This window comes from Leiobunum rupestre, chromosome 7 (genome assembly GCF_980474605.1).
Source record: "Leiobunum rupestre chromosome 7, qqLeiRupe1.1.hap1, whole genome shotgun sequence".
Lineage (NCBI taxonomy): Eukaryota > Metazoa > Arthropoda > Arachnida > Opiliones > Sclerosomatidae > Leiobunum > Leiobunum rupestre.
This window is the reverse complement of record NC_143390.1, coordinates 13499819-13520804: the sequence shown is the minus strand read 5'-3', so window position 1 is coordinate 13520804 and position 20986 is coordinate 13499819. Positions and strand designations below refer to the sequence as shown.

The 20986-nt window shown below is 38.4% G+C and overlaps 1 protein-coding gene and 32 non-coding genes across 33 annotated transcripts; 1 reads left to right on the top strand and 32 right to left on the bottom strand.

The window, feature by feature from the left end:
• Nucleotides 1–141: 141 nt before the first annotated feature.
• On the bottom strand, nucleotides 142–250 carry LOC149934782 (U6 spliceosomal RNA). Its single transcript, XR_016472592.1, has one exon. It is a non-coding gene; the product is annotated as a U6 spliceosomal RNA (small nuclear RNA).
• A 246-nt stretch (nucleotides 251–496) lies between these two features.
• On the bottom strand, nucleotides 497–605 carry LOC149934781 (U6 spliceosomal RNA). Its single transcript, XR_016472591.1, has one exon. It is a non-coding gene; the product is annotated as a U6 spliceosomal RNA (small nuclear RNA).
• Nucleotides 606–851: 246 nt separating this feature from the next.
• Nucleotides 852–960, bottom strand: LOC149934780 (U6 spliceosomal RNA). Its single transcript, XR_016472590.1, has one exon. It is a non-coding gene; the product is annotated as a U6 spliceosomal RNA (small nuclear RNA).
• Nucleotides 961–1206: 246 nt separating this feature from the next.
• LOC149934779 (U6 spliceosomal RNA) lies at nucleotides 1207–1315 on the bottom strand. Its single transcript, XR_016472589.1, has one exon. It is a non-coding gene; the product is annotated as a U6 spliceosomal RNA (small nuclear RNA).
• A 246-nt stretch (nucleotides 1316–1561) lies between these two features.
• On the bottom strand, nucleotides 1562–1670 carry LOC149934778 (U6 spliceosomal RNA). Its single transcript, XR_016472588.1, has one exon. It is a non-coding gene; the product is annotated as a U6 spliceosomal RNA (small nuclear RNA).
• Nucleotides 1671–1916: 246 nt separating this feature from the next.
• LOC149934777 (U6 spliceosomal RNA) lies at nucleotides 1917–2025 on the bottom strand. The gene has a single exon (XR_016472587.1). It is a non-coding gene; the product is annotated as a U6 spliceosomal RNA (small nuclear RNA).
• Nucleotides 2026–2271: 246 nt separating this feature from the next.
• On the bottom strand, nucleotides 2272–2380 carry LOC149934776 (U6 spliceosomal RNA). The gene has a single exon (XR_016472586.1). It is a non-coding gene; the product is annotated as a U6 spliceosomal RNA (small nuclear RNA).
• A 246-nt stretch (nucleotides 2381–2626) lies between these two features.
• LOC149934775 (U6 spliceosomal RNA) lies at nucleotides 2627–2735 on the bottom strand. Its single transcript, XR_016472584.1, has one exon. It is a non-coding gene; the product is annotated as a U6 spliceosomal RNA (small nuclear RNA).
• A 246-nt stretch (nucleotides 2736–2981) lies between these two features.
• On the bottom strand, nucleotides 2982–3090 carry LOC149934774 (U6 spliceosomal RNA). Its single transcript, XR_016472583.1, has one exon. It is a non-coding gene; the product is annotated as a U6 spliceosomal RNA (small nuclear RNA).
• Nucleotides 3091–3336: 246 nt separating this feature from the next.
• On the bottom strand, nucleotides 3337–3445 carry LOC149934773 (U6 spliceosomal RNA). The gene has a single exon (XR_016472582.1). It is a non-coding gene; the product is annotated as a U6 spliceosomal RNA (small nuclear RNA).
• A 246-nt stretch (nucleotides 3446–3691) lies between these two features.
• On the bottom strand, nucleotides 3692–3800 carry LOC149934772 (U6 spliceosomal RNA). The gene has a single exon (XR_016472581.1). It is a non-coding gene; the product is annotated as a U6 spliceosomal RNA (small nuclear RNA).
• A 246-nt stretch (nucleotides 3801–4046) lies between these two features.
• LOC149934771 (U6 spliceosomal RNA) lies at nucleotides 4047–4155 on the bottom strand. Its single transcript, XR_016472580.1, has one exon. It is a non-coding gene; the product is annotated as a U6 spliceosomal RNA (small nuclear RNA).
• A 246-nt stretch (nucleotides 4156–4401) lies between these two features.
• On the bottom strand, nucleotides 4402–4510 carry LOC149934770 (U6 spliceosomal RNA). The gene has a single exon (XR_016472579.1). It is a non-coding gene; the product is annotated as a U6 spliceosomal RNA (small nuclear RNA).
• Nucleotides 4511–4756: 246 nt separating this feature from the next.
• On the bottom strand, nucleotides 4757–4865 carry LOC149934769 (U6 spliceosomal RNA). Its single transcript, XR_016472578.1, has one exon. It is a non-coding gene; the product is annotated as a U6 spliceosomal RNA (small nuclear RNA).
• A 246-nt stretch (nucleotides 4866–5111) lies between these two features.
• Nucleotides 5112–5220, bottom strand: LOC149934768 (U6 spliceosomal RNA). Its single transcript, XR_016472577.1, has one exon. It is a non-coding gene; the product is annotated as a U6 spliceosomal RNA (small nuclear RNA).
• Nucleotides 5221–5466: 246 nt separating this feature from the next.
• On the bottom strand, nucleotides 5467–5575 carry LOC149934767 (U6 spliceosomal RNA). The gene has a single exon (XR_016472576.1). It is a non-coding gene; the product is annotated as a U6 spliceosomal RNA (small nuclear RNA).
• Nucleotides 5576–5821: 246 nt separating this feature from the next.
• On the bottom strand, nucleotides 5822–5930 carry LOC149934766 (U6 spliceosomal RNA). The gene has a single exon (XR_016472575.1). It is a non-coding gene; the product is annotated as a U6 spliceosomal RNA (small nuclear RNA).
• A 246-nt stretch (nucleotides 5931–6176) lies between these two features.
• LOC149934765 (U6 spliceosomal RNA) lies at nucleotides 6177–6285 on the bottom strand. The gene has a single exon (XR_016472573.1). It is a non-coding gene; the product is annotated as a U6 spliceosomal RNA (small nuclear RNA).
• Nucleotides 6286–6531: 246 nt separating this feature from the next.
• On the bottom strand, nucleotides 6532–6640 carry LOC149934764 (U6 spliceosomal RNA). The gene has a single exon (XR_016472572.1). It is a non-coding gene; the product is annotated as a U6 spliceosomal RNA (small nuclear RNA).
• Nucleotides 6641–6886: 246 nt separating this feature from the next.
• On the bottom strand, nucleotides 6887–6995 carry LOC149934763 (U6 spliceosomal RNA). Its single transcript, XR_016472571.1, has one exon. It is a non-coding gene; the product is annotated as a U6 spliceosomal RNA (small nuclear RNA).
• Nucleotides 6996–7241: 246 nt separating this feature from the next.
• On the bottom strand, nucleotides 7242–7350 carry LOC149934762 (U6 spliceosomal RNA). The gene has a single exon (XR_016472570.1). It is a non-coding gene; the product is annotated as a U6 spliceosomal RNA (small nuclear RNA).
• A 246-nt stretch (nucleotides 7351–7596) lies between these two features.
• LOC149934761 (U6 spliceosomal RNA) lies at nucleotides 7597–7705 on the bottom strand. The gene has a single exon (XR_016472569.1). It is a non-coding gene; the product is annotated as a U6 spliceosomal RNA (small nuclear RNA).
• A 246-nt stretch (nucleotides 7706–7951) lies between these two features.
• On the bottom strand, nucleotides 7952–8060 carry LOC149934760 (U6 spliceosomal RNA). Its single transcript, XR_016472568.1, has one exon. It is a non-coding gene; the product is annotated as a U6 spliceosomal RNA (small nuclear RNA).
• Nucleotides 8061–8306: 246 nt separating this feature from the next.
• On the bottom strand, nucleotides 8307–8415 carry LOC149934759 (U6 spliceosomal RNA). The gene has a single exon (XR_016472567.1). It is a non-coding gene; the product is annotated as a U6 spliceosomal RNA (small nuclear RNA).
• Nucleotides 8416–8661: 246 nt separating this feature from the next.
• On the bottom strand, nucleotides 8662–8770 carry LOC149934758 (U6 spliceosomal RNA). Its single transcript, XR_016472566.1, has one exon. It is a non-coding gene; the product is annotated as a U6 spliceosomal RNA (small nuclear RNA).
• A 246-nt stretch (nucleotides 8771–9016) lies between these two features.
• LOC149934757 (U6 spliceosomal RNA) lies at nucleotides 9017–9125 on the bottom strand. Its single transcript, XR_016472565.1, has one exon. It is a non-coding gene; the product is annotated as a U6 spliceosomal RNA (small nuclear RNA).
• A 246-nt stretch (nucleotides 9126–9371) lies between these two features.
• On the bottom strand, nucleotides 9372–9480 carry LOC149934756 (U6 spliceosomal RNA). The gene has a single exon (XR_016472564.1). It is a non-coding gene; the product is annotated as a U6 spliceosomal RNA (small nuclear RNA).
• A 246-nt stretch (nucleotides 9481–9726) lies between these two features.
• LOC149934755 (U6 spliceosomal RNA) lies at nucleotides 9727–9835 on the bottom strand. Its single transcript, XR_016472562.1, has one exon. It is a non-coding gene; the product is annotated as a U6 spliceosomal RNA (small nuclear RNA).
• A 246-nt stretch (nucleotides 9836–10081) lies between these two features.
• LOC149934754 (U6 spliceosomal RNA) lies at nucleotides 10082–10190 on the bottom strand. The gene has a single exon (XR_016472561.1). It is a non-coding gene; the product is annotated as a U6 spliceosomal RNA (small nuclear RNA).
• A 246-nt stretch (nucleotides 10191–10436) lies between these two features.
• Nucleotides 10437–10545, bottom strand: LOC149934753 (U6 spliceosomal RNA). Its single transcript, XR_016472560.1, has one exon. It is a non-coding gene; the product is annotated as a U6 spliceosomal RNA (small nuclear RNA).
• Nucleotides 10546–10791: 246 nt separating this feature from the next.
• Nucleotides 10792–10900, bottom strand: LOC149934752 (U6 spliceosomal RNA). Its single transcript, XR_016472559.1, has one exon. It is a non-coding gene; the product is annotated as a U6 spliceosomal RNA (small nuclear RNA).
• Nucleotides 10901–11146: 246 nt separating this feature from the next.
• Nucleotides 11147–11255, bottom strand: LOC149934751 (U6 spliceosomal RNA). Its single transcript, XR_016472558.1, has one exon. It is a non-coding gene; the product is annotated as a U6 spliceosomal RNA (small nuclear RNA).
• A 2338-nt stretch (nucleotides 11256–13593) lies between these two features.
• Nucleotides 13594–17804, top strand: 7B2 (Secretogranin_V domain-containing protein 7B2). Its single transcript, XM_090181265.1, has 7 exons — nucleotides 13594–13682; nucleotides 13962–14172; nucleotides 14238–14420; nucleotides 14472–14612; nucleotides 15576–15794; nucleotides 16367–16539; nucleotides 17535–17804. The coding sequence occupies exons 2-7, from the start codon at nucleotides 13965–13967 to the stop codon at nucleotides 17607–17609; spliced, it is 999 nt and encodes a 332-aa protein (XP_090037391.1). The 5' UTR covers nucleotides 13594–13682; nucleotides 13962–13964; the 3' UTR covers nucleotides 17610–17804.
• Nucleotides 17805–20986: the final 3182 nt, after the last annotated feature.

Sequence of the window (20986 nt, the reverse complement as noted above, 5' to 3'; positions counted from 1 at the left end):
TCGCCCAATATTTTTTAAACGGTTTCTTTCTTACCACGCTGGTTTTAATATCATCTTAAATTTAAATAATATCTAACGAGTAAACAATTAATAATCCCGTCGTTTCCCTAATACGAAATTGAACCAAGTAGGGGGCGACGAAAAAATTTGGAACGCTTCACGATTTTGCGTGTCATCCTTGCGCAGGGGCCATGCTAATCTTCTCTGTATCGTTCCAATTTTAGTAAATGTCAGATTCCGAAGAATCGACATAACCACTAGGGGCCCACTTCGCTTATATAGCCCCATTTTCGATTTAGTCACTTTACCCTATATGACCATTGAAATTAAGAATACTATCAATCGAGCGCGTTTTTCGCCCAATATTTTTTAAACGGTTTCTTTCTTACCACGCTGGTTTTAATATCATCTTAAATTTAAATAATATCTAACGAGTAAACAATTAATAATCCCGTCGTTTCCCTAATACGAAATTGAACCAAGTAGGGGGCGACGAAAAAATTTGGAACGCTTCACGATTTTGCGTGTCATCCTTGCGCAGGGGCCATGCTAATCTTCTCTGTATCGTTCCAATTTTAGTAAATGTCAGATTCCGAAGAATCGACATAACCACTAGGGGCCCACTTCGCTTATATAGCCCCATTTTCGATTTAGTCACTTTACCCTATATGACCATTGAAATTAAGAATACTATCAATCGAGCGCGTTTTTCGCCCAATATTTTTTAAACGGTTTCTTTCTTACCACGCTGGTTTTAATATCATCTTAAATTTAAATAATATCTAACGAGTAAACAATTAATAATCCCGTCGTTTCCCTAATACGAAATTGAACCAAGTAGGGGGCGACGAAAAAATTTGGAACGCTTCACGATTTTGCGTGTCATCCTTGCGCAGGGGCCATGCTAATCTTCTCTGTATCGTTCCAATTTTAGTAAATGTCAGATTCCGAAGAATCGACATAACCACTAGGGGCCCACTTCGCTTATATAGCCCCATTTTCGATTTAGTCACTTTACCCTATATGACCATTGAAATTAAGAATACTATCAATCGAGCGCGTTTTTCGCCCAATATTTTTTAAACGGTTTCTTTCTTACCACGCTGGTTTTAATATCATCTTAAATTTAAATAATATCTAACGAGTAAACAATTAATAATCCCGTCGTTTCCCTAATACGAAATTGAACCAAGTAGGGGGCGACGAAAAAATTTGGAACGCTTCACGATTTTGCGTGTCATCCTTGCGCAGGGGCCATGCTAATCTTCTCTGTATCGTTCCAATTTTAGTAAATGTCAGATTCCGAAGAATCGACATAACCACTAGGGGCCCACTTCGCTTATATAGCCCCATTTTCGATTTAGTCACTTTACCCTATATGACCATTGAAATTAAGAATACTATCAATCGAGCGCGTTTTTCGCCCAATATTTTTTAAACGGTTTCTTTCTTACCACGCTGGTTTTAATATCATCTTAAATTTAAATAATATCTAACGAGTAAACAATTAATAATCCCGTCGTTTCCCTAATACGAAATTGAACCAAGTAGGGGGCGACGAAAAAATTTGGAACGCTTCACGATTTTGCGTGTCATCCTTGCGCAGGGGCCATGCTAATCTTCTCTGTATCGTTCCAATTTTAGTAAATGTCAGATTCCGAAGAATCGACATAACCACTAGGGGCCCACTTCGCTTATATAGCCCCATTTTCGATTTAGTCACTTTACCCTATATGACCATTGAAATTAAGAATACTATCAATCGAGCGCGTTTTTCGCCCAATATTTTTTAAACGGTTTCTTTCTTACCACGCTGGTTTTAATATCATCTTAAATTTAAATAATATCTAACGAGTAAACAATTAATAATCCCGTCGTTTCCCTAATACGAAATTGAACCAAGTAGGGGGCGACGAAAAAATTTGGAACGCTTCACGATTTTGCGTGTCATCCTTGCGCAGGGGCCATGCTAATCTTCTCTGTATCGTTCCAATTTTAGTAAATGTCAGATTCCGAAGAATCGACATAACCACTAGGGGCCCACTTCGCTTATATAGCCCCATTTTCGATTTAGTCACTTTACCCTATATGACCATTGAAATTAAGAATACTATCAATCGAGCGCGTTTTTCGCCCAATATTTTTTAAACGGTTTCTTTCTTACCACGCTGGTTTTAATATCATCTTAAATTTAAATAATATCTAACGAGTAAACAATTAATAATCCCGTCGTTTCCCTAATACGAAATTGAACCAAGTAGGGGGCGACGAAAAAATTTGGAACGCTTCACGATTTTGCGTGTCATCCTTGCGCAGGGGCCATGCTAATCTTCTCTGTATCGTTCCAATTTTAGTAAATGTCAGATTCCGAAGAATCGACATAACCACTAGGGGCCCACTTCGCTTATATAGCCCCATTTTCGATTTAGTCACTTTACCCTATATGACCATTGAAATTAAGAATACTATCAATCGAGCGCGTTTTTCGCCCAATATTTTTTAAACGGTTTCTTTCTTACCACGCTGGTTTTAATATCATCTTAAATTTAAATAATATCTAACGAGTAAACAATTAATAATCCCGTCGTTTCCCTAATAAGAAATTGAACACAGTAGGGGGCGACGAAAAAATTTGGAACGCTTCACGATTTTGCGTGTCATCCTTGCGCAGGGGCCATGCTAATCTTCTCTGTATCGTTCCAATTTTAGTAAATGTCAGATTCCGAAGAATCGACATAACCACTAGGGGCCCACTTCGCTTATATAGCCCCATTTTCGATTTAGTCACTTTACCCTATATGACCATTGAAATTAAGAATACTATCAATCGAGCGCGTTTTTCGCCCAATATTTTTTAAACGGTTTCTTTCTTACCACGCTGGTTTTAATATCATCTTAAATTTAAATAATATCTAACGAGTAAACAATTAATAATCCCGTCGTTTCCCTAATACGAAATTGAACCAAGTAGGGGGCGACGAAAAAATTTGGAACGCTTCACGATTTTGCGTGTCATCCTTGCGCAGGGGCCATGCTAATCTTCTCTGTATCGTTCCAATTTTAGTAAATGTCAGATTCCGAAGAATCGACATAACCACTAGGGGCCCACTTCGCTTATATAGCCCCATTTTCGATTTAGTCACTTTACCCTATATGACCATTGAAATTAAGAATACTATCAATCGAGCGCGTTTTTCGCCCAATATTTTTTAAACGGTTTCTTTCTTACCACGCTGGTTTTAATATCATCTTAAATTTAAATAATATCTAACGAGTAAACAATTAATAATCCCGTCGTTTCCCTAATACGAAATTGAACCAAGTAGGGGGCGACGAAAAAATTTGGAACGCTTCACGATTTTGCGTGTCATCCTTGCGCAGGGGCCATGCTAATCTTCTCTGTATCGTTCCAATTTTAGTAAATGTCAGATTCCGAAGAATCGACATAACCACTAGGGGCCCACTTCGCTTATATAGCCCCATTTTCGATTTAGTCACTTTACCCTATATGACCATTGAAATTAAGAATACTATCAATCGAGCGCGTTTTTCGCCCAATATTTTTTAAACGGTTTCTTTCTTACCACGCTGGTTTTAATATCATCTTAAATTTAAATAATATCTAACGAGTAAACAATTAATAATCCCGTCGTTTCCCTAATACGAAATTGAACCAAGTAGGGGGCGACGAAAAAATTTGGAACGCTTCACGATTTTGCGTGTCATCCTTGCGCAGGGGCCATGCTAATCTTCTCTGTATCGTTCCAATTTTAGTAAATGTCAGATTCCGAAGAATCGACATAACCACTAGGGGCCCACTTCGCTTATATAGCCCCATTTTCGATTTAGTCACTTTACCCTATATGACCATTGAAATTAAGAATACTATCAATCGAGCGCGTTTTTCGCCCAATATTTTTTAAACGGTTTCTTTCTTACCACGCTGGTTTTAATATCATCTTAAATTTAAATAATATCTAACGAGTAAACAATTAATAATCCCGTCGTTTCCCTAATACGAAATTGAACCAAGTAGGGGGCGACGAAAAAATTTGGAACGCTTCACGATTTTGCGTGTCATCCTTGCGCAGGGGCCATGCTAATCTTCTCTGTATCGTTCCAATTTTAGTAAATGTCAGATTCCGAAGAATCGACATAACCAGTAGGGGCCCACTTCGCTTATATAGCCCCATTTTCGATTTAGTCACTTTACCCTATATGACCATTGAAATTAAGAATACTATCAATCGAGCGCGTTTTTCGCCCAATATTTTTTAAACGGTTTCTTTCTTACCACGCTGGTTTTAATATCATCTTAAATTTAAATAATATCTAACGAGTAAACAATTAATAATCCCGTCGTTTCCCTAATACGAAATTGAACCAAGTAGGGGGCGACGAAAAAATTTGGAACGCTTCACGATTTTGCGTGTCATCCTTGCGCAGGGGCCATGCTAATCTTCTCTGTATCGTTCCAATTTTAGTAAATGTCAGATTCCGAAGAATCGACATAACCAGTAGGGGCCCACTTCGCTTATATAGCCCCATTTTCGATTTAGTCACTTTACCCTATATGACCATTGAAATTAAGAATACTATCAATCGAGCGCGTTTTTCGCCCAATATTTTTTAAACGGTTTCTTTCTTACCACGCTGGTTTTAATATCATCTTAAATTTAAATAATATCTAACGAGTAAACAATTAATAATCCCGTCGTTTCCCTAATACGAAATTGAACCAAGTAGGGGGCGACGAAAAAATTTGGAACGCTTCACGATTTTGCGTGTCATCCTTGCGCAGGGGCCATGCTAATCTTCTCTGTATCGTTCCAATTTTAGTAAATGTCAGATTCCGAAGAATCGACATAACCACTAGGGGCCCACTTCGCTTATATAGCCCCATTTTCGATTTAGTCACTTTACCCTATATGACCATTGAAATTAAGAATACTATCAATCGAGCGCGTTTTTCGCCCAATATTTTTTAAACGGTTTCTTTCTTACCACGCTGGTTTTAATATCATCTTAAATTTAAATAATATCTAACGAGTAAACAATTAATAATCCCGTCGTTTCCCTAATACGAAATTGAACCAAGTAGGGGGCGACGAAAAAATTTGGAACGCTTCACGATTTTGCGTGTCATCCTTGCGCAGGGGCCATGCTAATCTTCTCTGTATCGTTCCAATTTTAGTAAATGTCAGATTCCGAAGAATCGACATAACCACTAGGGGCCCACTTCGCTTATATAGCCCCATTTTCGATTTAGTCACTTTACCCTATATGACCATTGAAATTAAGAATACTATCAATCGAGCGCGTTTTTCGCCCAATATTTTTTAAACGGTTTCTTTCTTACCACGCTGGTTTTAATATCATCTTAAATTTAAATAATATCTAACGAGTAAACAATTAATAATCCCGTCGTTTCCCTAATACGAAATTGAACCAAGTAGGGGGCGACGAAAAAATTTGGAACGCTTCACGATTTTGCGTGTCATCCTTGCGCAGGGGCCATGCTAATCTTCTCTGTATCGTTCCAATTTTAGTAAATGTCAGATTCCGAAGAATCGACATAACCACTAGGGGCCCACTTCGCTTATATAGCCCCATTTTCGATTTAGTCACTTTACCCTATATGACCATTGAAATTAAGAATACTATCAATCGAGCGCGTTTTTCGCCCAATATTTTTTAAACGGTTTCTTTCTTACCACGCTGGTTTTAATATCATCTTAAATTTAAATAATATCTAACGAGTAAACAATTAATAATCCCGTCGTTTCCCTAATACGAAATTGAACCAAGTAGGGGGCGACGAAAAAATTTGGAACGCTTCACGATTTTGCGTGTCATCCTTGCGCAGGGGCCATGCTAATCTTCTCTGTATCGTTCCAATTTTAGTAAATGTCAGATTCCGAAGAATCGACATAACCACTAGGGGCCCACTTCGCTTATATAGCCCCATTTTCGATTTAGTCACTTTACCCTATATGACCATTGAAATTAAGAATACTATCAATCGAGCGCGTTTTTCGCCCAATATTTTTTAAACGGTTTCTTTCTTACCACGCTGGTTTTAATATCATCTTAAATTTAAATAATATCTAACGAGTAAACAATTAATAATCCCGTCGTTTCCCTAATACGAAATTGAACCAAGTAGGGGGCGACGAAAAAATTTGGAACGCTTCACGATTTTGCGTGTCATCCTTGCGCAGGGGCCATGCTAATCTTCTCTGTATCGTTCCAATTTTAGTAAATGTCAGATTCCGAAGAATCGACATAACCACTAGGGGCCCACTTCGCTTATATAGCCCCATTTTCGATTTAGTCACTTTACCCTATATGACCATTGAAATTAAGAATACTATCAATCGAGCGCGTTTTTCGCCCAATATTTTTTAAACGGTTTCTTTCTTACCACGCTGGTTTTAATATCATCTTAAATTTAAATAATATCTAACGAGTAAACAATTAATAATCCCGTCGTTTCCCTAATACGAAATTGAACCAAGTAGGGGGCGACGAAAAAATTTGGAACGCTTCACGATTTTGCGTGTCATCCTTGCGCAGGGGCCATGCTAATCTTCTCTGTATCGTTCCAATTTTAGTAAATGTCAGATTCCGAAGAATCGACATAACCACTAGGGGCCCACTTCGCTTATATAGCCCCATTTTCGATTTAGTCACTTTACCCTATATGACCATTGAAATTAAGAATACTATCAATCGAGCGCGTTTTTCGCCCAATATTTTTTAAACGGTTTCTTTCTTACCACGCTGGTTTTAATATCATCTTAAATTTAAATAATATCTAACGAGTAAACAATTAATAATCCCGTCGTTTCCCTAATACGAAATTGAACCAAGTAGGAGGCGACGAAAAAATTTGGAACGCTTCACGATTTTGCGTGTCATCCTTGCGCAGGGGCCATGCTAATCTTCTCTGTATCGTTCCAATTTTAGTAAATGTCAGATTCCGAAGAATCGACATAACCACTAGGGGCCCACTTCGCTTATATAGCCCCATTTTCGATTTAGTCACTTTACCCTATATGACCTCGGAAATTAAGAAAACTCTCAATCGAGCGCGTTTTTCGCCCAATATTTTTTAAACGGTTTCTTTCTTACCACGCTGGTTTTAATATCATCTTAAATTTAAATAATATCTAACGAGTAAACAATTAATAATCCCGTCGTTTCCCTAATACGAAATTGAACCAAGTAGGGGGCGACGAAAAAATTTGGAACGCTTCACGATTTTGCGTGTCATCCTTGCGCAGGGGCCATGCTAATCTTCTCTGTATCGTTCCAATTTTAGTAAATGTCAGATTCCGAAGAATCGACATAACCACTAGGGGCCCACTTCGCTTATATAGCCCCATTTTCGATTTAGTCACTTTACCCTATATGACCATTGAAATTAAGAATACTATCAATCGAGCGCGTTTTTCGCCCAATATTTTTTAAACGGTTTCTTTCTTACCACGCTGGTTTTAATATCATCTTAAATTTAAATAATATCTAACGAGTAAACAATTAATAATCCCGTCGTTTCCCTAATACGAAATTGAACCAAGTAGGAGGCGACGAAAAAATTTGGAACGCTTCACGATTTTGCGTGTCATCCTTGCGCAGGGGCCATGCTAATCTTCTCTGTATCGTTCCAATTTTAGTAAATGTCAGATTCCGAAGAATCGACATAACCACTAGGGGCCCACTTCGCTTATATAGCCCCATTTTCGATTTAGTCACTTTACCCTATATGACCTCGGAAATTAAGAAAACTCTCAATCGAGCGCGTTTTTCGCCCAATATTTTTTAAACGGTTTCTTTCTTACCACGCTGGTTTTAATATCATCTTAAATTTAAATAATATCTAACGAGTAAACAATTAATAATCCCGTCGTTTCCCTAATACGAAATTGAACCAAGTAGGGGGCGACGAAAAAATTTGGAACGCTTCACGATTTTGCGTGTCATCCTTGCGCAGGGGCCATGCTAATCTTCTCTGTATCGTTCCAATTTTAGTAAATGTCAGATTCCGAAGAATCGACATAACCACTAGGGGCCCACTTCGCTTATATAGCCCAATTTTCGATTTAGTCACTTTACCCTATATGACCATTGAAATTAAGAATACTATCAATCGAGCGCGTTTTTCGCCCAATATTTTTTAAACGGTTTCTTTCTTACCACGCTGGTTTTAATATCATCTTAAATTTAAATAATATCTAACGAGTAAACAATTAATAATCCCGTCGTTTCCCTAATACGAAATTGAACCAAGTAGGGGGCGACGAAAAAATTTGGAACGCTTCACGATTTTGCGTGTCATCCTTGCGCAGGGGCCATGCTAATCTTCTCTGTATCGTTCCAATTTTAGTAAATGTCAGATTCCGAAGAATCGACATAACTACTAGGGGCCCACTTCGCTTATATAGCCCAATTTTCGATTTAGTCACTTTACCCTATATGACCATTGAAATTAAGAATACTATCAATCGAGCGCGTTTTTCGCCCAATATTTTTTAAACGGTTTCTTTCTTACCACGCTGGTTTTAATATCATCTTAAATTTAAATAATATCTAACGAGTAAACAATTAATAATCCCGTCGTTTCCCTAATACGAAATTGAACCAAGTAGGGGGCGACGAAAAAATTTGGAACGCTTCACGATTTTGCGTGTCATCCTTGCGCAGGGGCCATGCTAATCTTCTCTGTATCGTTCCAATTTTAGTAAATGTCAGATTCCGAAGAATCGACATGACCACTAGGGGCCCACTTCGCTTATATAGCCCCATTTTCGATTTAGTCACTTTACCCTATATGACCATTGAAATTAAGAATACTATCAATCGAGCGCGTTTTTCGCCCAATATTTTTTAAACGGTTTCTTTCTTACCACGCTGGTTTTAATATCATCTTAAATTTAAATAATATCTAACGAGTAAACAATTAATAATCCCGTCGTTTCCCTAATACGAAATTGAACCAAGTAGGGGGCGACGAAAAAATTTGGAACGCTTCACGATTTTGCGTGTCATCCTTGCGCAGGGGCCATGCTAATCTTCTCTGTATCGTTCCAATTTTAGTAAATGTCAGATTCCGAAGAATCGACATAACCACTAGGGGCCCACTTCGCTTATATAGCCCCATTTTCGATTTAGTCACTTTACCCTATATGACCATTGAAATTAAGAATACTATCAATCGAGCGCGTTTTTCGCCCAATATTTTTTAAACGGTTTCTTTCTTACCACGCTGGTTTTAATATCATCTTAAATTTAAATAATATCTAACGAGTAAACAATTAATAATCCCGTCGTTTCCCTAATACGAAATTGAACCAAGTAGGGGGCGACGAAAAAATTTGGAACGCTTCACGATTTTGCGTGTCATCCTTGCGCAGGGGCCATGCTAATCTTCTCTGTATCGTTCCAATTTTAGTAAATGTCAGATTCCGAAGAATCGACATAACCACTAGGGGCCCACTTCGCTTATATAGCCCCATTTTCGATTTAGTCACTTTACCCTATATGACCATTGAAATTAAGAATACTATCAATCGAGCGCGTTTTTCGCCCAATATTTTTTAAACGGTTTCTTTCTTACCACGCTGGTTTTAATATCATCTTAAATTTAAATAATATCTAACGAGTAAACAATTAATAATCCCGTCGTTTCCCTAATACGAAATTGAACCAAGTAGGGGGCGACGAAAAAATTTGGAACGCTTCACGATTTTGCGTGTCATCCTTGCGCAGGGGCCATGCTAATCTTCTCTGTATCGTTCCAATTTTAGTAAATGTCAGATTCCGAAGAATCGACATAACCACTAGGGGCCCACTTCGCTTATATAGCCCCATTTTCGATTTAGTCACTTTACCCTATATGACCATTGAAATTAAGAATACTATCAATCGAGCGCGTTTTTCGCCCAATATTTTTTAAACGGTTTCTTTCTTACCACGCTGGTTTTAATATCATCTTAAATTTAAATAATATCTAACGAGTAAACAATTAATAATCCCGTCGTTTCCCTAATACGAAATTGAACCAAGTAGGGGGCGACGAAAAAATTTGGAACGCTTCACGATTTTGCGTGTCATCCTTGCGCAGGGGCCATGCTAATCTTCTCTGTATCGTTCCAATTTTAGTAAATGTCAGATTCCGAAGAATCGACATAACCACTAGGGGCCCACTTCGCTTATATAGCCCCATTTTCGATTTAGTCACTTTACCCTATATGACCATTGAAATTAAGAATACTATCAATCGAGCGCGTTTTTCGCCCAATATTTTTTAAACGGTTTCTTTCTTACCACGCTGGTTTTAATATCATCTTAAATTTAAATAATATCTAACGAGTAAACAATTAATAATCCCGTCGTTTCCCTAATACGAAATTGAACCAAGTAGGGGGCGACGAAAAAATTTGGAACGCTTCACGATTTTGCGTGTCATCCTTGCGCAGGGGCCATGCTAATCTTCTCTGTATCGTTCCAATTTTAGTAAATGTCAGATTCCGAAGAATCGACATAACCACTAGGGGCCCACTTCGCTTATATAGCCCCATTTTCGATTTAGTCACTTTACCCTATATGACCATTGAAATTAAGAATACTATCAATCGAGCGCGTTTTTCGCCCAATATTTTTTAAACGGTTTCTTTCTTACCACGCTGGTTTTAATATCATCTTAAATTTAAATAATATCTAACGAGTAAACAATTAATAATCCCGTCGTTTCCCTAATACGAAATTGAACCAAGTAGGGGGCGACGAAAAAATTTGGAACGCTTCACGATTTTGCGTGTCATCCTTGCGCAGGGGCCATGCTAATCTTCTCTGTATCGTTCCAATTTTAGTAAATGTCAGATTCCGAAGAATCGACATAACCACTAGGGGCCCACTTCGCTTATATAGCCCCATTTTCGATTTAGTCACTTTACCCTATATGACCATTGAAATTAAGAATACTATCAATCGAGCGCGTTTTTCGCCCAATATTTTTTAAACGGTTTCTTTCTTACCACGCTGGTTTTAATATCATCTTAAATTTAAATAATATCTAACGAGTAAACAATTAATAATCCCGTCGTTTCCCTAATACGAAATTGAACCAAGTAGGGGGCGACGAAAAAATTTGGAACGCTTCACGATTTTGCGTGTCATCCTTGCGCAGGGGCCATGCTAATCTTCTCTGTATCGTTCCAATTTTAGTAAATGTCAGATTCCGAAGAATCGACATAACCACTAGGGGCCCACTTCGCTTATATAGCCCCATTTTCGATTTAGTCACTTTACCCTATATGACCTCGGAAATTAAGAAAACTCTCAATCGAGCGCGTTTTTCGCCCAATATTTTTTAAACGGTTTCTTTCTTACCACGCTGGTTTTAATATCATCTTAAATTTAAATAATATCTAACGAGTAAACAATTAATAATCCCGTCGTTTCCCTAATACGAAATTTAACCAAGTAGGGGTAGATTTTTATTTAAATTAGATATTGAACGATTAAAAATTTCCACCTAAGGTTCTGGGTGCGCCATTTTGGTTTTTTGGCCAGGGTACCATTTGGGCTAGGTACGGCTCTGCCGCGCACACACCTTGACACGGTGATTGTAAAACCTCTCCTAGGGAACATAAGTTCCTCGGAGAGGTAAAAATTAAACGACTTTATTATCTTAACACCATTATGTCAACAATGAAAAATACAAGATTTGTATTAAGCGAAAACTGTTTTATTTTTTATTGTTAAATTAACTCCGCCATATGGCAGAGTTTGAAAAAATTTCCTGTAGGCTCGCTTAACGTTCTTCCCCACGACAATCTTATATTTCCTTTTTCCAATCACAAATTCAAAATGTTTTGTCTTAATAACCCGTGATGATCAATCATCGATGATTGATCGAAATTCTTAATATTCTTTGATGAAAGCAAAAACCCGAAGAAGCGCTTTCGATTTAGGCCTCGCGCAGCGTGTTAAAGAACCATGTGATTAATTGCCTCTAAGCTCACAAATGTAACGTGAAAAATAGTCATTCTCTCTATGTAGATATAAATTTATTCTTGATTTTTCATTAGGGTGCTTTTCAATAAAAAAACGACTTTTTCTTGGTGTAGGTTGTCTATGCCTTAGTTAAAGGTTCTTAGGAGACTAAATGTGTTCTTGGTGCCTGTTTTCCATGCCGTCGTTAAAGGTTCTTAGAAGACTAAATATTTTCTTGGTGCATGTTTTCTGTGCCTTCGTTATAGGTTCTTAGAAGACTAAATATTTTGTTCGTGCATGTTTTCTGTGCCATCGTTATAGGTTCTTAGAAGACTAAATATTTTGTTCGTGCATGTTTTCTGTGCCTTCGTTATAGGTTCTTAGAAGACTAAATATTTTGTTCGTGAATGTTGTTCGTGCCTTCGTTATAGGTTCTTAGGAGACTAAATATTTTCTTGGTGAATGTTTTTCATGCCTTCGTTATAGGTTCTTAGGAGACTAAATATTTTCTTGGTGAATGTTTTTCATGCCTTCGTTATAGGTTCTTAGGAGACTAAATATTTTGTTCGTGCATGTTTTCTGTGCCTTCGTTATAGGTTCTTAGAAGACTAAATATTTTGTTCGTGCATGTTTTCTGTGCCTTCGTTATAGGTTTTTAGAAGACTAAATATTTTGTTCGTGAATGTTTTTCATGCCTTCGTTATAGGTTCTTAGGAGACTAAATATTTTCTTGGTGAATGTTTTTCATGCCTTCGTTATAGGTTCTTAGGAGACTAAATATTTTCTTGGTGAATGTTTTTCGTGCCTTCATTAAAGGTTCCTAGAAGACTAAAAAGGTTTTTGATGTAGGTTGTTCATACCTTCGTTAAAGATTTTTGGACCCTTAGTTTATTCTGGGTGAAGGTTGTTCATGCCTTGTTTAAAGGGTCTTAAAGGACTAAATATGTTCTTGGTGTAAGTTGTGCATACTGCTACGGTAAAAACTCCTTCTTGGGGTAGTATCTCAATGCTTCTAAGCCTTTCTATAAAGTCATTACGCTTGCCGAACTTGTTTTAATGTATCGCTTTCGTCACGATATGCGTAGGAGTTCAGTTCAGTTTTGGAGGTTAGATCTTTATAAAAAGGGCGACTCGTCGAATTTTAATTCATGTCTTGTTCAACTTGTTAAAATGTTTTGTTTTCATCAGCTCATATCTTCGTGAAAAAGTGTTATTTTCCTATGAAACCAATTTTTTTGAACATTTTCGACAGCACTCTACATCTTTCTCATTGAAACGTTTTTTCTAGCACCTACCGGTGAAAAAATACTTTTTACAAAAACCCGAAATTATTTCCGATTTTTCTGAAATTTAGGATTTAACGCGATCCCACACTAGATATAATACCCTGAAAATTTCGCAACTCTATCTCTTGCAGTTTCTGAACAAAATGCCCAGTCAGAGCAATTCAAAACACCCTGTATATCCCATAGTACGTGGAATAATGAAATCCGCGGTCCCCACGCACCTATAATAAAGAGAGAGAGAGAGAGAGAGAGATAGAGTGAAGTGCGTCTCCCCTAGCAACGGTATCGATTGCTTACTGGAGAGGCTCTTTCGCGTTTGCGCCCATTTCCCCGATACTCCCAGATGCGGGCTCGAACAACAGCCATCTAAGAAATATCCGCCGAAATTCATCACAGGTAAAATAATCTGATCATTCATTTGAAAATTAATAATTGTCTTAGTTCCTCAAAATTCTTTTATCTAACGAAATGTTTACACCTGTAAGAACAATCGTAATTTTTCTAGTATCCAAATAGCATATTCCTCGTATCGACATACGTTAGGAATCAGTACAAGTAATGTTCAAATCTTACAGAATGAGGTAGAATCAAACTAAGACAATAATTTTATCAAATTGGGAGAGATTTTGGCGGAAATTAAATGGTTAATGAACGGGATTTTATATAATTTAGTAGAAAATGCAATCGAGCGCTTTGTTCGTGATCGTCATCTGCGCTTGCGTGTCGTCGAGCGACCCGACACTAGCGAGCGGCTATGGCGCGGCAGAGCTGGGTTCCTTCTCCGATCTCTTCCTGAGGCAGCTGTTGACGCGACTGAATGACGATTTGGGGACATCCGATTCCGACGGAGCCGACGACGGTGCCGGAGCCGGTCCTCCGCCCAGAGGTACTTAAAGTGGCTCCCTTGCCCAATTACTTCGCTAGACCAAAAAGAGTTGGTTTTCGCCACAGGTCGCGACGATGTGGATGACTCGGAACAAGAGGAAGACCGAGCTGTTCGAGTGTCCAAAGACTACCCCCGAACGCCCACCTTTAGAATACGTCACGACGGAAGTCAAAACTTTCTCGGACCTTCCATACGGGACCAAGAGTATTTAGAGCATAGTTCCTTGTGGGGACATCAGTACATGCAAGGTATACTTCGTTGATGTATCTTAAATCAATGGTAAATATTTCTTAAAAAAGACGGCCGTATAGGTGGCGCTGGAGAAGGAAAACAAAGATTGAAACCAGATGGCAGCGTCAAAAATGGCCAGTCTGTTAAGACCGACGCCGTTCTCCCAGCCTATTGCAATCCTCCTAACCCTTGTCCCATCGGATATACCGGTAGGAGGACTTTAAACGACAGGTTAAGCTACCTTCTTGAGAACGTCTAGGGGAAACTTGTAGCTGAGTGTGGGCGTAGCGTTTTTCGCGTACCATCAGGGCCGCCGAAAGTGCACTAGGGCCCTGGTAAAATATAAATTCCGGGCCCCGGCAGAGCCATACTTTTTTACTTAACTCGTTTGTACAAACACGGGCCCCTAGGCTGAAGGGCCCCAAGGCTGCACGGGCCCCGGTAATCTGTACCAGCTTTCCCCCCTCTCTTTTCGGGCCTGCGTTCAATCTACAAGTTCTCACCTCACGTTTTCGAGTGGTGGCTTAAGACTGGTTTTCACTAGGGCAAAGCTTCCGCGACGGCGAGTATCGACACAAAGTATTATGTATTTGCATAAGTAAAATAATAAGTATATGTATGACACTCCCTATTGTTGTAATGCTAATTATCGTCCTTGGTAGTAGCATAAGTCTATAATATTATTCCATAAGTTTGTCACTTTGGGGAATATTTTACTGAGAGCTAGTAACGGAGTGACGTCATCACAAGAGGAAAATCTCCCCCTAGCGAGGCGCTGTCAAAGGTTATGTGTGACGTGGGAGCAAGCGGACGCAAAACGGTGACGAAGCGCTGCATGCAGTCTGCCCTGTGAACAGTAAAACCTTTGCATGTGAAGAATAGGAAGTGTCACACTTATATAAAAATATTATACACTTATGGTAGCAGTTAATTTTGCCTTGGGCATATTCAGACACTAGGGGGCTCTGCGCTGAAGTAAACCTTCATTGAGCAATAACTCTTAAGATCAATTCGATGATAATTTTTACTAATTGTCATACTTAATTCGGTTATGATACTTATGGTATTAGGCCTAACGGAGATTTTTGTGCTCTAGTAGAAACCTTAACTTGTCTATTGTTAAAAGCTAGCGAGATAAACATTGTTAATGTTAATTGTGCGATTAAATGAAGCTGCTGATGGCTGCTTGGAGGAGTTTTCCAACACGGCGTCGTTCAGTCGCAACTACCAGTCGGCGCAAGAGTGCATGTGCGATTCCGAACACATGTTCGACTGCCCGGTGGACGGAGGAGCCACCGGAAGTGACGCGGAGTCCGGCGGAAACCGAGGAGGGGCGTCCCGTAATCCTGAAATGGAAATCGAGGCCTTGGCGCAATCCATGCAGCACGAAGGTAAACGCTTCGCTCGTTGCCTACGTTATTATAAAGGCCCGCGCTAGCCTCCCGATGCCACAACTTGTTTCTTTGCTTCTGATTCCCGAAAGATGGCTCTCTGATCTGGGCCTAATGAGAGGTTTTCACAAAGTTAGGCTCAACCGTTTCCGATGAGATAAAACAACAATTTATATTACAACGATTTAAATTGATGAAATATTACTTTTTCTTCAATTCTAGAAAACTTACATTGTGAAGTATAGTAGGCACATTTACCTGTTTTAAACCTTAACATGGGGGTATATTTTCACGCGCAAAATTAATTTTAAGATTCACTAGTGGTGGGTCTTGACTCTTGAAATTCTAAACTTGGACGTTACCTAGGCAACAGTATCCAGATACGAGAGAACCTAGTGGCCAGAATTAGCAACCTAAAATGCCTGAATTAAATTGAAGAAATTTGGGGTGCACGGGTCTTTTTAATAACGTAGGCGACGCTTCGAGTCAGTGGTCGTCGTCTGCTCTCAATGCAGGGTCTTGCAAAAGAATTTTCGTTTCAAAATACGATTTATCCGTGGGAAATTATCCAGGTTTAGTGGATTCCGCTCTGAATCGTTTGGTTGACCGAATAGAAGGTGAGCACAAGAGTTTAGTGGCCAAAAAGTTCTTCAATTCAAGGGTGAAGAAGTCGCTTCCGGTCGCCAAACCCAAGTTGAACATGAGACAAGTCATGTTGAATAAGAATTACACCACCAACCATCGGGTCAGTCATTCTCTATTATTTAAATTATCATACGAAAAGTAATAAATATAAGTGCGACACTTCCTATTACCGAGGGGATAATTGTTTAATGATAGTAAATCATTACGTGGCTAGGGATTGAGCTGTTACTAGTCTTTGGAAGTGCCAAGGCTTATTGAAAACTGAAACGATATCAACATTAAAAATAACATTCACCAGGCGAAAATTATTATTTATTAAATTGGGACGTAAAATTGACTACTATAAGCATCCCATTTGATTTTTCGAAATTTAGACCTAAATGCCATCACACAACAGACTATCGTAAACCGAAATAGTTCAGTGTCACACTTATAAGTTACTAATGATTGAGTGTTAACTACATGTATGAGAGTTTGGCACTAAAACATTGGATCTAGATGCTGCTCGAGTTGATAGACCCATCTCCCTATCACGTTTTTTCAGTGTCAAAACTCTACTTAGTCAAGAACCCATACAAGTAACTAAGAACTATGAAAATATCAAATGCTGGCACCATGAAGCTATACTTCTCAAACTTGGGGAATTGACTGGCGCCCTCTAGTGCTTACATTTTCATATAATCATGGAAAATGGAGTCTATAAATTACAATTTATTATTATTATTTATTGTTATTATTTTTTTAATTTTAAATTAAAATAAAAAAATATCTTCCCTTTTTTGAATTTTAAATCAGAGAAAAGGGAAAATAACCCACTTTCGCATTTCTCAAATGGCGGTGCAGACAGATGTTTATGGGGTTTCCATTCTGAGAAGTGTAAGATCATGGCAGCGTGGGACAATGTTATCGTACATAGTTTTTAGTTACTTCTATGCGTTCTTGACTTAGTACAATTCTAATTATATATCCAGAATTTCAACCAAGAATTTATACTTAGATAAAATGACTATTTTGAGACGATGCACCATGGTCTAGTTTTCACTTGCATGAGTGACGTCACACTGATACAACTCTATTAAAATGTAATTTTCGTAGGTGGTGAACCCGTATTTGGTGGGCGAAAAACTTCCAGTGGTCGCCAAGAAATCACCGGGAGTGATTCACATTTGAAAATAAAAAGAGTATTATTTATATAAATAAAATATATAAAAAACGTCAAAACGACGTTAATTGTACGTATTAAAATTATCAAATTAATAAATTACTGTACCTTTTACCATTCAACTCAAAATTGTAATAAATTTATGTACAGGCTATGTTAAAAGATATTTTAAGTGAAATTAAAGACATTTATTTGAATCGTTATTATTTTCGCGCTTCACTTTTGCATACCTTAGGAAGTAACTCCACCTACTGGGAGGAAAATGAAATTAAAACATCAGACAAATAGATTATAGGCCTTTGACATTGGTTAATAATATTTAACTACTATAACATTTACCTTTCATTGATTATATTTTCGGAACTTGTAAGCTGACGTTCATTTTATTTGGCGTGTCATTTAAAGGTTAGGTCTATGCACAGGCTAATAATGGAAGCATGACTGGAGTCTCATCCGGTAACAGACTTGTAAATAGCGGCAATCCATGCATCAAAAACCCCTTAGAAAAACCAAGGGACTCCTAAAAAAATATCTTTAGGAAGGGGTAAGGAGTCTACGGGACTCCTTCCAATTATATCGTAAATTGTGTAAATAAGGGGAAAATTCTGAGAACACAAAAAAAAACGAATTGTATACTGGATGTTCGCACGGCCAGTGCCACCATGGAATCTCTTAAATTGAGATTCCATGGTGCCACGGAGTCCTGGACAACTTAGTCTGTCCGGTAAAGAGGCTTAATCGAACCTGGCGCCATCTCTATGCTGTAGAGGCAGCTACAACGAAACAGGAATAAAGTTGTGTTAATGATATAGATGGCGCCAAGATCGATTGATAGCCCTAAACCTAATTCCTATAGTCGTTATTTATCCAAGTTTCGGTTGTCACTTGTCAGTGGCATTAAGGCGTTGAAACCAGCGGAGATAACATTATATATATTAATTAGTTCTAAAACCAATACAATTAAATCGACTTTTTTAAGCCTTTTCAATAGTGCGTTTCTCGAGTACACCCCAATATTCACTTATAACAAAATTATTCGAAATACTATGAAAAATATATATATAGCGCCTTAATACCCGTCAACTAAATAGTTTTAGCAAAAATAACAATTGGCAAGTTTAACTGAAATAATAGCTATAGCTACGAGCTTTTTTTGTTTATTTTACAATTGATATAGTAATTATTAATTAAAATCAACCGTTTTCGATGGAAATAATGGTCAGCATTTGACAGAGAGACTATTTGAAATCGCGAGGCGGTGACATGGTTGCCAGGGAATAAAATTCAAAATTTTCATCTTGAGCGCGGAACGGAATACCACAAATGCACTACTTCGCGCGTAATGCGCTATCCTTATTGGTTAGAAATATCACGTGATCACTAGCTCTTCAAAAAGGGTGTCAAGCATGGTGGAAGGTAAAATCTGAAGGCATTGATAGACTTTCTCCCCATATTTACTTTTGGTTTTAGTCGATAGCTACGCCGCAAAATTTTCGTTTTGAAAACGAAAACATTTGAGAGAGTTGGCCGTTTTCGGTCTATCGAAATCTGGCAGCCTTGCCTGCCTTCCGGCCTGTACCTCCATACCGAAAATGGCCGACGATTACGCTGCCGAAAATATTTTACTAAACTGATCGGCGGCGTTTTTTACCGTTATTTTGAATTATCGACTAAGACTATGGGCGAGGAAATAGCAGAAAACGTTTGGATTTAAATGTTTCTAACCTGAAACTTTTAGACATAATTTTGAAGGAGCAGAAAGGTTTCACACATTCAATTTAAAACTCGGTCGGTTAGAAACGATACTTCAGACCAAAATTTAGACTACGCACGAAATCTATTGCTTTTGAGGTATCTGGATTTGGTGTTCAATCTCGTGTTCAATAGATGGCGTTCTATACTACTTAAAATTAAGATGTAGCCTAGAATGGGGCGTTAGTATACCAGCATAGCACCAGAGCTACAATCTGCATTCCCAGGTTCTTCCTTGCGTAAATTGGTTTTTGAATGCGGGCGACATTTTAGCCAGGTTCACAGTTACCCCAAAAATTGCTTCGTTTTAGATATTTAGTTTTCAAAACCAGCGTGAGAAATCGCTTCGAGTTGGTTCGGGAAGCATCTGTTTATTGTCTATGCGAGAAGCAACTCGTCCAAGTCGGTTCGCTTAGAATCGCTTTCAAAACGACAAGGCGGGGAAGTAAAATTGCTCCTGTTTTCCAAAATAATTTCAATAAAATTCTAAATAATGTCAAATAATATTATTGTATGACTGTATGTATAGTAAACATGATTACCTAATTGTTTTGGGATACATTTTAGTATTTTCAAAATTTTGGTCATAATTTGGAATGACGTAAGCCTTGGCTATAAGCTAACTGGGCTGATTCGGGTGAAGCGATTTCGCGTGTGTGAAATAAGAGTTATCGTCGGCGGTCAAAACTGGCATTCAAACCGACCTAAACTGGGTTTTAAGCTCTATGGTGACCGTGGCTTTTGATTGATTAATTTTAATAGGTTTTGGAACGTTTTGTCGTTCAACAACCGATCAGGAATCGGAAGGAACGGTACGATTTAGGTTGTTTCCCCACTTTCACACTATCGCTCGATTCCAGTTTCGTAGCGAGTAATTTCATTGGTCAAAACTAGCGATTTTAGGGTGAAGTGTGAACCTTAAAACCTAGTTTAAGTCGGTTTGAATGCCAGTTTTCAAAACAAGCGCGATAAATCGCTTCCTGTTGGTTTTGGAAGCAGTTTGGACAAATCAGTTCGCTTAGAATCGCTTTCAAAACGACCAGGCGGGGAAGTTAAATTGCTGGTAATTTCAAAAATAACGCGACTAAAATTAGAAATCACGTCAAATAATATTACTGTAAACATGATTAACTAATTGTTTTGGTATAAATTTTCCTAGTTTAAAAACTCTAGTTTAAAATTGGAAATCACTTTAGGCCTTGGCTGTAACCATAGAAATCTCATAGGTAACTAGAATGCTGCCGCCTACGGCCGAGCTTGACGCCAATGAGAGGCCGTAGAGTGGTTCCGCCAAGGAGGATAATAATCCTCCTTGGATCCGCTACTATAGCAGGAGATAGTTAACGTCATTCTCTCTGGTGACATTAAATTCTTGGCAGAACCACTCTTTGAGCTCTGATTGGCTGAGATCTGGCTATCGTCTGCCACGGCGTTTGGCCCATTTGCCAGTTACACGGCAGCATTCTAGTTACCTATGAGATTTCTATGGCTGTAACAGAACCGGGATCCGGGGATGAAGCGATTTCGCACGTTAACCTTGGATTAATTAATTCAAGTGTGAACCAAGAAAAATGGAAGTCACTTCGAACTCAATTAATCAAGCAGTGTTGCCAGTGTTCGAAAGTTGAAACTC